We start from the raw sequence: 16,312 nt of genomic DNA, 5'->3' as shown, positions 1-16,312 counted from the left end.
CTTCTGCAGTCAACATTTTAGGTGGTATTTTTTCATTATGAAGTATTTTGTGAACCATAAGCATTGATTTCCACTGAGCAGTAGCAAGTTGGGCGAACTACGACAAACGAAACATTGCCACAAGTTGTGTTGCTGATGATAATAAAGACAAAAGAATACTTATGCAACACAAATGGCATAATAGCTGGTCGAGGTGATGTGTGTAGTGCGACCATCTATTAACGACTCATATCAAAAGGTTGAAATAATACATATAATGTTCCAGTTGGAAAAGAGAAGAGACACAACAGAGTAGAAGGCTTATGAAAGATTTATTGATATATTTACATGCATCTGTGTGGGTTGTATGTTTGCTGTTAACCATGGTGTGAGGTAGCTTACGAACAGCACTATGTTAGAACCTGTGCAGTGTTGCTGGTGCTGTGTATGTAGAGACGTTGTTGACGACGTTTGTGAGAGACATGATGGTGGCGACGAAGATGGAGGTCGCTGTGATGCTGTTGGACAGGTGTTGTCTGGCTGTGTCGTGTGGTCACTGGTTAGACCTTAGAAGGTTTGGAATCAAAAGATTCCGAGATGCGGAGAAGTTAAGTTTTTATAAGTCTAAAATTGGAGTTTAGAACAGACTGTCTCATGTGATCTTATTTAGGGACTTTGATTGGTTGGGTTGCATATTGGCGCGATAGAATAAGAGACAAATTGCGCCAATACCAACCAATCAGAGTGATGGACATAATGGGATCCAAATAGTGTTCAAAGGTTCGCTGTTACTTGCGACGTTCGAATGTATGTATATATAATGGAGAGAGAGAGGAAGTTCACTAAAGTTCGCTACAGTATAAATACTACATGCTATTTTTGATCACGCAGTGTTTGTTGGTAATTTTCTTGCCGATGTGAATATCTTTTATGTGTGAATTCCGTTTACGTTTAGAGGTCAAATTCTGCCGAAGTTGACTTTGTTTTTCATCCATTCGGATTCGATAAAATAAGTACCAGTTGAGGACTGGAATCAATGAAATTGACTTCCCCATCTCCTGGAGTTGCTTGCCTTATAACATGATTTGAAACCAATGTATGAGTGAATTTCGATATGATCGTAATCTAATCCATCTGAAAGGTATTTTTTAGATAATTTCATTAAAAAAGTACCCATTTTTCTGAAAGTGATCTGGAAACAAAATCTGTAGGTATGCCGTCTAGATAAATGGACTGCTTTTGCCAGTTGTGGCAGAATTTTTGGACAATGTCAGGACAATCCAGGATTCATGTGAAGTTTTTCTGATTAGTTCTGTGGGGATGAAGTGAACCGAAAGTAAAAAAGAGTCAGTGACATCAATGGTTTAGGGGCCCTACTGGAAGAGGAAGGGCGAGTGAGGAAGTGGGCGGAAGTAGGACCAGTGCAGGCCTCTTTGGCCTCGGACAGCGTGAGTGGACTGATGCGAGTAGACGTGCGAGCTAGAAAGGGAATTAGCCGAAGATTCTAGCGATATGTCAGACGAGTAGTGCGTCTCAGATTTAACCCAGCTGGAAAGTCGACACTGAGAGGTAGGTGGGTCGCACTTTGTTCCTCGTATTACAGTTCCCTGTATTACAAGCTATTTCGGCACTTGTATATGTGTGTGTGTGTGTAGTGCATCTTGTAGGCATGAAGTAGATTCGATCCACCATATCCAAATTTAAATTAACACTGCAACAGACCTCTTCTCACGGTGGAACAATAGTTTTTTTCTGTGACAGCAGTTTTACATTTTCCAGATTGCTAGGCCGAAATAATGTCTTCACCACTTGACCCTTTCTAACTTCTTCTATTTCAGCAAAAGCTAGAAGATAACAAGACCACCAACTAAATCTATTGCTCTCAACGATATGTCTATCCTTCTGGATAGTTATAAAAGCAAGAACCCCAAACAAAAATCAGTTAGTCACTACACAATATCAAAACAACGGCTAAAAATTTTCTGAAGCAGTACCCCAACTAATTTTATCTACGAACCGCCACTGCTTGTGCCCATCTGTTGCTTGTACCCTGGTCGTGAGGTGTATTAAAATTAACAGCTAAATAGGCCTTAAGTTACTCCCCCGCCATCCATTTTTTTTTTTTTTGCTTAATCGTATGAATTCCAGTGTGTAGAGTACAAATTCGTAAAACTTTTCTGAAATTTTCTGAAATTTTCTGAAAATTTTAGAAAAGTTATGAGGGGTTACATGTCATACGTTAAGTAGAATTTGATTTGTTTAGTTTCATTTAAAAACATGTATTATTTTCAGAATGTTGACAACACGTGCAGTCACGCATAAAATGACAGCTTCTAAATCCTGTTTCCTGACTGGATGAAAATGATCAAACTTTAAACCTCTATAATTTTTGAAAAATATTTTTCTAGAAAAAGTGGAATAACTCCAGTAATTCAGCGCATACTGTTATAATCAACAGCTGTGCAATAGCTCATCTCCAGTCCTTCAACACAAAACCTCAACTCATGAGTAAAGGAGAAACACTACTGTTCTAAGGGGAAGGGTACCACCTTCAAACCATGTCTCTTTCCCCATTGACAGACTCCATGCATCCTCGACGCGTGCATCGCCGATACATATTCCCATCACGCATGGTAGAGAAAAGATGCTTCTTTGTTTTGCATAATTTTCTTTTTGGTATAACACTCTTTTCTTTCAAGTACGAAACCGCATTCTCCTCTGGTGCATGATTTTAGGCTTACATGGCTACTATTTTTAGCACATATGACAACCATCACAATGACTGGAACATATTAGCCAACATGTGCTTTCTCGCAGACAAAAACATTCTCATGTTCGGCTTGTTACTATGGGAACAAGCATGAATGTGTCTGTGGCTTACGAATGGCTAAAATTACCCAAAATTTTCAAACTTTAATAGCTACTAACGTTTCTCGTGACCCCAGCGGTGACAAAAAAGTGGAATGGGAAGAGTAGTGTTAGGGCGGTCGGCAGCAGTGAAATTGGATGCAAGGGTAGCAGCAAAGTGGAGATGGCAGTGCGCACACAACACTGAGACTGCGGGTGATTGTGATCGACCATTTGGTAGATGGAGTTAATGTGGTAATTGGCATGGATATGATCAACCTCTTAGGAAGTATTAGCTGGTGAGATATAAGGGCCAGACATACTGTTTGAATAGGTTGGGTTTCGGACTAAATTCTGCACCAAAGATCGTGGCAACAATGCTCAAAACTATCCTGGGAGAGGTGGACAAGATAAAAAAAGCCCACCAATTCCTATATAGACGACATCCTGGTAGACGAGACTGTAGTGCCTGCCGCAGAAATCATAGGTCACCTAAAGAAGTTCGGACTGACTGAGAAATTATTGGAGCTGCACTGGGGAGTCAAGCTTCAAAGAGACAAAACAGATATGTTGATGTTTCGGAGAGGAAAAGAGATTCCGGAACTGGGTACTGGCATCAACAGAGAACTATTCTCGATGTATAGGAGACTAATGGGTCACTACCCAATTGCGGGGTGACTTTGATCAACATGCAGTTTCGTTAAGAGACAAGCTAGGGAGACAAAGTGGGAGAGAGGGCAAGAGAGGATAAGAGATTCTAGAGAGGGTAAGAGCAGAAGACTCAATAAGAGGAAGCTGGCATGAGCCCAAATTGGAGAACGGGACCATATGGCGCGATGCGAGCAGCATAGCAATAGGGCTTTCCTGGAAATCGGGGGTACCAAAGTGGAGGACGCAGCCTGGCTCGGTAACCAACGTGGCTGAGTTGGACTCAGTGCTGAAGGGGATGAATCTGGCCCTAAGATGGGGGCTGTGCTCTATCGAATTCAGAACTGATTCTGCCAGTGTGCTTAGATAGGTGGGATCAGTGATCACCGATGAAAGGCGGGTTCAAACCAAAGAGGCTGCAGAGATGTCATTAAATCACCGGCTAGGAATTCTGAGAGAGCTAGCTGCCGAATTTAGTTTGATGCAGAGCGTGGTCGTTGTGCCTTTAGAAGGGAAAAAGGCAGACATTCTAACCAAGGTGAAAAAGACCTGGTTGGCGGTGCCGGAAGATTTGGAGCGGGGCATAGCTAAAGTGTGTCGGCTAGGCGACTCGGAACTAAGGACTGCATGCCATGCATCATATGAGCGTGGATAGAACCCTATATTTTGCCAGGAAGGTTGAATCCGAACGTTACTTATCAGAACATTCAAAAGGTGGTCGGGAGCCTAGAAACATCTCAGTAGAGCACAACTGGAGACGATTGGCGGAGGAGACTAACATATTAACTGTCAATTGAAAGACTTTTCCCGTCTGAGACGAAGAGGTCGTCCCGAAACGTCAGATTTTTCTTATTGGTTTGTCATAAGAATTAATCCAAATCCATGAATTTCACTTTTGTTTTCCACTTGATGTAGAATAATAAAGCCCCCTAATTTTTTTATTCGTAATATCTCAATGCTTGACTGTGGACCGGATGGAATGGCGATATGGAGGGAAATGAAGACGGGCACTGCAGATGAGGTTACATGTATCCCAAAGGAGATATTTCTGGAGCGGGGCCCTGTGGACGAATTGCTGATGGACAACGGCACTGTGTTTCGTTCGGAGATGCTCGATAAGTGGAATGTGCACAACTTTTTCGGAGCGGCATACAGGCCGAGAGGAAATGGGATCGTGCAAAGACACCATCGCACGATCAACACCATGGTAGAGAAAGGATGCATCTCACTACTGGAAGCGTTATTTTGGTACAATATATAATATATCACCCCGACCAGGACAGGCCGAGGAATCCATGTCACACAGCAATATTCAGGTATGAATGGCGACATCCGTGTACAGCATCACAACACATTTTGGAAGCGAGAGCCTACTTTCGTGCAGGTAGTAAATGAAGTCTGGGTCAAACCCCAAAGGCACGCTGCACACCTCAGCTTGGCTCTGTGGATGGAATGCTGCGTCAAGTCTTGCATGTTCGCAGAGTTGTCGCTTCGTCGGACGACGAAGGTGGTGAAGAGGAAGCGAGCAGCGCTCTATCCCTGCGGAGATCACACCGAACGAGACGTCCGCCCAGGTGGATAGCAGATTTCAGCATGGAGTGAAAAGAGGAGGTGCTCTTTGAAATCAATGGAGGCGTGTGGGGATGAGGTGAACTAGAAGGAAAGGGTCAGTGACGTCAATGGTTGAGGGGCCAGAGTGAGTGAGGAAGTGGGCGGAAGTAGGACCAGCATAGGCTTCTTTGGCCTTGGGCAACAGGAGTGGACGGACGTGTATAAGCATGCGAGCTAGAAAGGGAATTAGCCGTAGGTTCTAGCGATAAGCCAGACATGTAGGGCGTGTCACAGATTTAACCCAGCTGGACACTGAGAGATAGGTGAATCGCACTTTGTTTCTCGTATTACAGTTCCTCGTATCACGGGTTCTAGACAGCAGTCTTTCTTTACAAAGAGTGGTAAAAGTAAAGACCCCGCCCCACCTCGGTCGTGACTCCGAGGCACAAGTTCGGGAAAGGTTGTTGTTTAAGGAAGACCAGCAGTCGCCCATGCATACTAGCCCCCTCTCAACACAACCGATGTTATCCAAGGGAACGGCAAAGGCCGATGCAGCTTGGCACCAGTAACGTCACATCTCATTTCTACAGCTGAGTAAACTGGAGCAACGTGAAATAAAATGTTTGGCTCAAGAACACAACACACAAAAGCACAGCTATATAAGCATTTTCATTCTTTCATTTGCTTATAAGTAAATAAATAAAAGATACTGGAGTAACTGGTGGATGTACGTTTTCAATGAAAATTAAACAATGAAATTCATGAATTTGAAAAAGTTTGTATATCAGAGAGGAGACTAACATATTAACTGTCAATTGAAAGACTTTTCCCGTCTGAGACGAAGAGGTCAGTCCCGAAACGTCAGATTTTTCTTATTGGCTTGTCATAAGAATTAATCCAAATCCATGAATTTCACTTATGTTTTCCACTTGATGTAGAATAATAAAGTCCCCTAATTTTTTTATTCGTAATATCTACCTTTTATCGATCTTGTGGCAAGAAAAGAAATTATTAGATTACATCAAGAAAGAAAGAAAAAAAAAATTGTTTTTTTAACAACACAAAACATCACCGCTACCGTCACCGCCGCCAAGACAATAATATTGTTGTTAAAGCTTTCTGAAGCGGGGGCGGGAGAAAAATAGTAAAATATAAACAAATACAGGCAAAACCGCCGCCGCCGCCATGGCGATCAGATGATTTATGACACGCTTTAGCAGGTTGCTGTCTAACGTAAACATGCGCACTGACGGTTTCTTATCAGACAATTCTATAAGAGTTACCTGCCTTAGTTATTGCTAGTTTCCAACATGGCGCCTTCCTTTATAAGACAGTGTTGTCAAGTGCTCCGATGGCTGCCCGTAGTCTTCATAGCGGCCGTTGTCGTTTGGTCCTATTACGCTTACGTTGTTCAGATGTGTATTTGTAAGTATTTCTCATATGTGTATTTCAATCCTAAAAGTAATTTTTTTTTTAAATTACATTTATTTTAGTTCTTTCTTTTTTTTTTTCTTCTGTCAAAACCTGACTTTCGTTTTATAAAAGAAAGCGAAAACGCAATATCTACTTTGTATTTATTTATTTACACATCACATTTCCTTAAATAGATACAAGCTATATATATGTCTATATATATATATATATATATATATATATATATATATATATATATTCGATGCGATTCTATTTATATCAATTACTTATTTTGGTAGTTGGGCCGTAACGTTTGTTTCTTTTCCTATTTAACATTGCTAAAATGATCGTCTCCAAAAACAAAACACATTTGTTTAATATAAGATTTATTAATTTTTTTTTTGTTATTACATTGTCACCTGTTGGTAGACAGTGAACATTCGATTGTCAATTGTTTCTTATTCTTTTGCTTTTTACCGTAAAAAGTCGCATCACAAGCGTCATATCATTAGAAAAAAAACATTATCAATGTATGCTCTTTCTTGATAAGTTCAGAAATATGTTAGGGTTGGGTATCGAAATATTTTCTTTAATTTTGTTATTTGTCGATAAAACAATTTCCGTATCGAATTCCTTTTTGAATTCAGTTTTTGATAAGAATATTTCCACAGTGATAGATAAATAAATAAATGAATAAAACAGAATAGTCGACGTGACATTTAGTATTAAGTTTAAAGAAAGGAAGAAAAAGAAAGCAAAAATTAGAAATAATTTTGTGTCAGTTATGTTTGGGTATCCGAAAAGTAGAATCGTCCAGTTCAGCCTTCTGATGCTGTTCGGAATCCTGGCAACTGGAACCATTCAACACAAACACAGAACCACTAGGATGATGAAGGCGTCTGATTTACCAATTCTATATTTTAACGATGTCTTCTTAGTTCAACATTAAGAGTAGGATTGATAAAAATCTGTAATCAGGATGTTGTGACGTCCATGCTTGCCCAAAGAACATTAGCGTCTCCAGTTGCAGTTTATATCAAGAGGAAATGTCTAAAATCAGGTCGTGGCAGTATTAGTGTGAATAATTATAATAGATTAATGTTTTTATAATGAAAAACAATAAGCCTAGGCACACTTTAAATGTCACGTGCAGGCGTTTTATTAGTAAAACCTTCAGAAAACAATAGACAAAGTAACTTAGTATTTTTACAAATGTCAGTCTTTGTTTAAGTTGGTGCTGATGAACAAAATACGTTGTGATGTTGGTGGCGGTGTAACTTCGTATCTCTCGATTTAGCAGAAGGCCAGTTTCATAAGGAGAATTACCGTAATCGATTGAATGAAAAGCGGTTTACTACTGAAATTAATTTTATCGACCCCAGAGGGATGAAAAGCAAACTCGTCCCTGACGTGTTTTGAATGCAAAAAAGATCGCATTTTAAATAGTAATGCAGTATTTAAATTACTGTTCTCTATTTACTCAACCACCGCCAACGCTCTAGCTATTGTACACATACACTCCTTTTTTTGATAAGAGAAATAACAACCAGTTTCAACTTTATACAGGCTAATAGAAAGGTGCCCAACTACTAATTTAAAGGTCATAGACTGAAATAAGTATTGTGGTGTTTTCAATTAGTAGAAGGACCTTTGCGGCATTATATTAGGGCCTTTACGCAGTGTTTATAAAAGAGGGGTTCAGACTTTGAATTCTTGACTCATAATTGATAGTTTAATATCATCATTACTCAACTTAAGAAAACACTCCTATCTCGTGTGAGTTTTTTTTTTTTTTCCTCACCTATTGGGTCATCTAGGCGTAAACAAGTTAGTAATATCAGTGTAAATATTGGAATTTGCTGAGTCACCTAACACAGAGTAGTAACTGATATAATAAAAAGTTAGAGGTGAAACTCTTGTTATTGTTTACTGTTGTAGTATGAAGGATCACCGGATTCCCTATTGGATCGAATTTGAATTTTCTAAATTGCTTTTTATACTAATCCTTTAGCGATTTCTTTGGTCCTTAGCTATCAAGATTTTAAAATATCAGCCTATATTTTCCGCGTTTAAATCTTGTTTTGATCTTCTAAATCATATCACCAGGTTTTAGCATTTGTTTTTCTATCGTAGTGTGTTGCCATACAAAGTATGCTTTGGTCTTATCTTTCACCTGTAACACACACACACAGCTGCCTCACCTTCCTTTGTCTTCTGTTATGGCCATGGTCATCTTTCATAACTTTCGAGTAACAGTGAACTAAATTAGTGACTGAAAATTTCACAGTTCATATATTATCAAACACTTAATCTCTGAATGACCCAAGTTCACTTGCCTGTAAAGAGTTCCATGGATATTGAGTTCAGTTGTTAGGTAGAAACTATTGGGCTCCATTTGGCTAAATTAACTTACATACACTTAATCCCAACTGGATACACTGAAATATACCTCTGTATACTCACGTATGGTGTGTAGTAAGTAGTTTGCTTACCAACCACATTGTTCTGGGTTCAGTCCTACTGCATGACACCTAGAGTTAGTGTCTTCTACTGTAGCCTCGGGCCAATCAAAGCCTTGTGAGTTGATTTGGTAGATGGAAACTGAAAGAAAGCTATTGTGTGTATTGTATATATATGTGTGTGTTTGTTTATCCCCCACCATCGCTTGACAACCGATGTTGGTGTATTTATGTCCCTGTAACTTAGCAGTTTGACAAAAGAGACTGATAGAATAAGTCCTGGGGTTGATTTATTCAACTAAAGGTGGTGCTCCAGCATGGTCGCAGTCAAATGACTGAAACAAATAAAAGAATATATATGGACATGTTACCTTGACATGCTTAGGCTCTTCATCAACATCTCTCCTTCAAGTACCATTCTCCCTACCAAAGTATAATATGGGGTAGGACTGCACCTCTTCCTGCACAACTCACTCCTCTGTCTCTTTTTACTCTCTGAGTCACTAAATTCTGGATGCTATTTTTTCACTTCCTCTCCTATTACTCCCTTTCCTTGCACTGTCTCTATTAGTCTGTCTCCTACTGCCTTTTTTCGGCTATGAACCTCTGTAACTTCAACAATATGAACTGATTTTGATACTGATGAAATATATATATGAACAGGAGAGCACTAGGTCCCCCCTATTTAACCCACCTCATCACTAGACCCCCCTCATTTCGTCCTTACTGCCTTGTCCTCCTCTCGTCACATTACTCTCTCTCCTTCCCAGTTTCTATAGGTTTATAGATCATAAAAAGGGGTATTACAGAAATAATCCTTTCCGCAGTATCCCAGTGTACCAGCTGAATGCAACATTTCTGAGGGTCATGCAATGGAAAGACAGAATTGATGTAACAGAAAATAAATTTGGCATTGAGCTTCTAAGTTTGTGTGTGAGTTATTATTGTTGTTTGAGATCCCACATAGCATGCTTGCTGAACAGTCATTATATGAAAATATATTTAATGGATATTTAAATACTTAGCATGGGTATGGCTGTGTGGTAAGAAGTTTTCATCCCAACCATATAATTTAGGGTTTAGTCCCACTGAGTGACAGCTTGGGCAAATGTCTTCTATTATAGCCCTGGATCAACCAAAGCCTTATGAATGGATTTGGTAGACAGAAACTGAAAGAAGCCCATTGTATGTGTGTGTGTTTGTTCACCACCACCACCACCACCACCACTTGACAGCTGGTGTTGGTTTATTTATGTCTGGTACTTATTCTGTCAGTAAAAGAGACTGATAGGAAAGGTGCCAGGCCTTAAGAAATAGTACTGGGGTTGATTCATTCGACTAAAAATTCTGCAAGGTGGTGCCCCACCATGACCGTAGTTTAATGGCTGAAACAGAAAAAAAAGGAAAGATACTTAAATTGTGCTGTAGAATAATATTAAAGTTATACCACAATATTTTCAACAAGCAAGGACAGAATTACAGGTTTTAGATTAGTTAATCATTCTACAGTAGCTAATGTTGAGCTATTACTAATCAACAGTCACATGTATAGACATGACAAATGTTAACCAGATAAAATTATTTGACATGTGATACAGTACAATACGTGAAACAGTTCAAATTGATACAAGAGTTTACATTTTGACATTAAAGATAGGAACCTAAATTACAACTTCAGCTCAATAGGAGGTATATGAAATCTAAAGTTCCATGAATCTGTGCTTTTAAGGAAATTATCAATCCTCAAATAGTTTTGATATTTTATTTGATGGTCCATTCTGAAAATATTTGGTACTATGTGCTCTTAAAAAAAGATCTGCAAATCTATGTACAATTATTTTATCCCTGTAAAGTACTGTGTTTATGATAGCGGTATAAAATTTTGAATGTCAGTTTAGAGATAACTAAAATATACTTGAGAATAAACAAACAAGGAAATCAAATATATCAAAGTTTATATGATATCAAATGCATGAATTACAAAGACCACACCTTAAATCATTAAAAACTCCAAACAGTTGAAATTTGAAGAAGACAAAGATTTAATGCATTAAATGAAAATGAATTTCATTTGAAATTAGAAAAGAAACCAAAATGCTTTCTCTCACCTCATTACTTTATGCTTAGGAAACACAGAATACAAAGCAATGGCTATCCTGGTCAGATAGTATATCATTTTTCAAGTTTAAAGGAAAGTAATTCTGTTTTGAGATGAGAATAAAGTTCTACTATCCCCTTGTATCATTTACCAGCACAACTGAAAGAGGTTGTGATGCAGTTTGTTTGTAAGCTGTATTCTAATGAGTTCTGCACTGATGATATCAGTTTTGATCTCGTACAAGTCTACATGTTCTATCACAAGAGCAGGGATGTGTGGAGATGAGTGATGCCTTGTGCTAGCATATCAAAAAAGTGATTTTCATGCAAACATTAAAATTAACATCTTGCAAACCAATGATGATCTGAGCAAGGTCCTTGCAATCCTAGATGGATTGAGAAAAACAGAAAGCTAGTCCCAGTTTAGTAGAGGATGTCTTCAATCTTGACATAAGATACCCTTCAACAAAGACATATTAACTATACAAGCATAAGCAAGTAATTAACTTTTAACCTGTCCCAGATGGGGATAGTAGAACATAGGGGTTAGGAGATGAAGTTATTTCAATTTTGTTGTTTGTTGCGAGGGGAAAACCCTGAAATTACAACAGATAAATAATTGGATAAAATAATTAATTATTGAAAATTTATAAAGCAGGGAATGCAATTTTGTATGTTTTCTCATTATTATTTATTTTCAGAAACCATTGAAATATGTAGTTGGCAAAAAGCATGATTCTTTATATTCACTTTTCACTTGGGGTTGAATGACAGATATCACAATTTCTATTTTCAGCTATCTCTATTTGAGGCTGTTTAATATTTCACTTAGTTGTGGTATAGTTTATTGTACTCTGTCCATGACCAACACACTTAACTGTCAACAGTCCAATCTACCTAGCTGTAAGTAGGTACCACAGTGCGGTATAGTTTACTGTACTCTGCCCATGACCAACACACTTAACTGTCAACAGTCCAGTCTACTTAGCTGTAAATACCACAGTGTACTCTGTCCATGACCAACATACTTAATTGTCAACAGTCCAGTGTATCAAGCTGTAAGTAGGTACCACAGTATGGTATAGTTCACTGTGCTCTGTCCTTGACCAACACATGATACACTGTGATACTTACAGCTAAGTGGACTTAATTGTCAACAGTCAAGTGTTTCAAGATGTAAGTAGGTACCACAGTGTGGTATAGTTTATTGTACTGTGTCCTTGACCACACATTTAACTTGTCAACAGTCCAGTCTACCTAGCTGTAAGTAGATACCATAGTACCATTCTTTATTATGTCTTTGAATTAAGTATCAATGACAGTCCATTCAGCTGTGATTTGGCCCTCTCAGCAAAAAATGACTTTTCCTTTTAGGCAATGAGATTGTATCACCAATGTCATAAAGGCTGTGTTTTTACTTTTCTTTAGATTAATACATTTAATCCTATTTATGTCAAGTGAAGTCACTTTCCATAAATTAGCGTCTTATTGTCCAAGTTTCCATTAAACCAAGAGGTTCATGAAAAGATGTGTGATACTTTTTTTTATATATAGCAATTTTTATAGTCCATCATCATCATTTAACGTTCGTTTTCCATGCTAGCATGGGTTGGACTGTTCGACTAGGGTCTGGTAAGCCATGGAGGCTGCACCAGGCTCTAGTCTGATTTGGCAGTGTTTCTACAGCTGGATGCCCTTCCTAACGCTTACAATTTTTATAGTTATTGTAATGAAAATAATAGTGAGTTGGGGTCATCATCATCATCGTTTAACATCTGCTTTCCATGCTAGCATGGGTTGGATGATTTGACTGAGGACTGGCGAACCAGATGGCTGCACCAGGCTCCAATCTTCATCTGGCAGAGTTTCTACAGCTGGATGTCCTTCCTAACACCAACCACTCTGAGAGTGTAGTGGGTGCTTTTACATGCCACTGGCACAAGGGCCAGTCTGGTGGTACTGGCAATAGCCATGCTCAGATGGTGTTTTTTATGTGCCACCTGCACAGGAGCCAGTCCAGCAGCACTGGCAACGACCTTGCTCGAATGCTTTTTCACGTGCCACTGGCACAAGTGCCAGTAGGACGACGCTCGTAATGATCACGCTTGAATGGTGCTTTTTACGTGCCACCGGCATGGAAGCCAGTTAGCCGCTCTGGTAACGATCATGCTCGGATAGTGCTCTTAGCGCTCCACTAGCATGGATGCCAGTCATCGAATTTAATTTTGATTTCACTTGCCTCAACAAAGCTAGTGACATGCATTCTTATTTGTCCAGCTTTGTTAGATATTGTTAAAATGTTTTGTGTGTATCCTCTTCCCTACCTGGCTTTTCTGGTAATTTTTCCACTTTAATTAGATTCTTTTACTTGTTTCAGTCATTTGACTGTGGCCATGCTGAAGCACCACCTTTAGTTGAACAAATCGACCTCAGGACTTATTCTTTGCAAGCCTAGTACTTATTTTATCAGACTCCTTTTGCCGAATGGTTAAGTGATGGGGATGTAAACAAACCAACATCGGTTGTCAAATGATGGTGGGGTGGACAAACACAGACACAAATACATACATATATATATACGATGGGCTTGAATCTCCTGCCATTTGGCTCAGCTTGAAGAATCCATTTTGTAATTCTTTCCTGTGACAATCTAATCCTGTCTGGTACCAAAGCTCTGTCGTCTTGTTGCAGAGAAACATTGGCTTGACCTGAAGAGACTCCCTGATCAATGTTACTTTATCAAATAACATCACTCCAGTGGTCCTTCAGAGGACCCCTATTTGATCCACTTTGTGATCATACTCTTTTGGTCATTATCCAACATTTATGACCATAGGTGAAGAAAGGTGCAAAAACTGAATTGAAAGCAAATTTGGTTGTTTTTTTTATCAATCTCTTCTGTTCTGAGGATTGACTGCTGAAGCTGGTGCTTTACTGATTGCAATATTTCAATTATAACTAACATTATTTTTGTATTGTTCTTCCTTCTTCATTGTAGAACAATTAAAAGGATTAGGCAGTAGTTATTTACATTTTAATATTTTAAAATTCATTTACTGCTTCTATCCTACTTTGTGAAGAAAAAATTTGGTGGGGGGGGGCAGTTAATTATAGTTTGAGAAAAATTAATGAAAATGTAATTTGAACTGAATTTGTTGTTCCTGTCTTGGGAAGGATGTTGAAGACGGGGCAAAATGAAGAACACAGGTGGCATGGGGGCCTGTACGGTTAACAACCACTGCTGGAGCAAGGAAAATGGTCTTGGAATGTTTGTTGTTGATCTGTTCAATTTACAAAATCAAGTAAAATATGGTGGAAACAAAAAGAGAAAATACAATGATGAAATAACAATAAGCATCTCTTCCTGAATAGATAAATATTGTGTAATAAGTCAATATAATTTTAATATAATGCTACAACTGGTGTTGCTGTTGCTGCTACTTCTACTATTTCTACCACCACCACTGCTACTACTACTACTCCTGCTGCTGTTGTATTTGATGAGATATAAACATGTGGCTATTTCATATTGTACTCACTTGTAATTTAATAGGTTCTGTCTAAATGAATATTTAGTATTGTTCATAGTTGGATGTTTAGTTTGTGACATATATACACACATATATTGGTTCTGCTGGGAACATATCTAGACTGTGTATATATCCGCTTATATAAAAAATTGTCTTCGGTGTTTTGTGCTGCGCTTATATATATCCGGTGCATACCAAGAGTAAATACTGAGCATGTGCAGTAGACATTAATATACAATAGATAAAATTGACATGCCTGAGTGTGTGTATTTGTGTGTGTGTGTGTGTGTGTGTCTGTGTCTGTTTGGGGATGGGGCAGGAGTTTAGGATGTGCAGGTGCTGACTGGTGATACAGAATGGAGAGGAGAAACAAAATAGTAATAGACAAGAGAAGAGTGAAAGAGAGATGGAGTGACATATGGGTGAGTAGGTTGGAAAAGTTTAAGTGGAAAGACATAGTGTATGGGGAGAGTAAGAGGTAACATCCTTCCACCATTCATTACATTCACCCTTCAACTCCTCCCCATCTCTAGTCATCATCTACTCACCCCCTACTAACCATCTCATATTTATCATTAACTCCCCCCCATTTCAACCCTTGTTTATCTTCAGTATATTTGTACTAGTCCTTGTCTCTTACCATCCCATGCTCTCTCTATACACCCTTGCAACTTCTACAAACAATTTCTCCTATTCTTCTTCCTCCAGGGCCCTATCTCAGACACTTTGTCCCCCAAATCTTTCTTTCTCTTTTCAGCTCCACCCCAGTTACTCACACCCACTCATGTTGAATGTAAGCAACCCTGTATCTCCTCTACAGGAAGAAACTCATTCTGTTCAGGACCAACCCCTCATATAACATAAAGCTGCCTCCTTCTCTACTGTAGCTCCATTCAGTCAATGGAGATCTTTCTCTTGCAAGTTACATGGTGACCTCACAAGTGCTGGTTCCACAACAACAACAAAAAAGTACCATTTTCAGTAAAGTGGTTGACATCCAGCCATATAAGAGGGCATCCAGCCACATAAATTTTGCTGAATTGGCATGTGCTGGATGCATATAAGTACAGCACAAAACACCAAGGCCAAAATTTGTGTATGGTGGAATCTCAGTATTCTCTTGCAGACATTCAAGCACTGCTCTATGACCTACCAGATCCTGTCAAACCAACCATTCAACCCATGCTGACATGGGAGATAAACTAAAAGAGGAGGAGGAGGATAAATACACACACACACACATATCATTATATATCATATTGAAATATATGTGTATGTGGTGTGTATATATGAATGTGTGAGAGGGAGTTGGATTTATGTTATGGAATGGGGGAAAGACCAGTGAGAGAGAAAGGGCCAGAGGAGAACAGATTTCATGCTGTAGATGAACTACATGGTTACTCAAATTGTAGAAGGTAGGGTGGGGTTGGCCAGAGTGGATCTAGGAAGAGATAAAAAGTAGTGGTGATGAGGTGTCTGGGTGAATCCTCAAGACAGGGTAAGTAACCGTGGGTGAGGACAGGTGTTAATAAAAAGCATATGGGAGAGTGAGATGTGGTTAGAGAGAGGAAATGAGTGAGAGGTGAATGTAATGAAGAACAAATGTTGAGGGATGATAAACAGTGAGATGGGTAAGAGTAGGTGATAACTGTAGAAATGGGTGTGTGGCTAACAATATATGAGTTGGGAGAAGGTAGGAGAGATACAGAGATATGTACTTGGATAGGCTGTATGTTGGGCAGACACAGTAAATAAGAGAAGGAGAGATATATGGCTGTGGAGGAGAGT

General features: G+C 39.0%; 1 protein-coding gene across 2 annotated transcripts in view; it reads left to right on the top strand.

Moving 5' to 3' along the window:
- Window positions 1-6,303: 6,303 nt before the first annotated feature.
- Window positions 6,304-16,312, top strand: part of LOC115222481 (palmitoyltransferase ZDHHC2) — a 48,471-nt gene continuing 38,462 nt past the window's right edge. For both annotated transcript variants that reach the window (XM_029792707.2, XM_029792706.2), the window contains exon 1: window positions 6,304-6,450. In XM_029792707.2, coding sequence (XP_029648567.1) covers window positions 6,336-6,450 — 115 coding nt within the window. In that variant the 5' untranslated portion in view covers window positions 6,304-6,335. The remainder of the gene's footprint in view (window positions 6,451-16,312) is intronic.

Source organism: Octopus sinensis, linkage group LG20 (genome assembly GCF_006345805.1).
Source record: "Octopus sinensis linkage group LG20, ASM634580v1, whole genome shotgun sequence".
NCBI classification, from domain to species: domain Eukaryota; kingdom Metazoa; phylum Mollusca; class Cephalopoda; order Octopoda; family Octopodidae; genus Octopus; species Octopus sinensis.
This window is presented reverse-complemented; position numbering and strand designations above follow the sequence as displayed.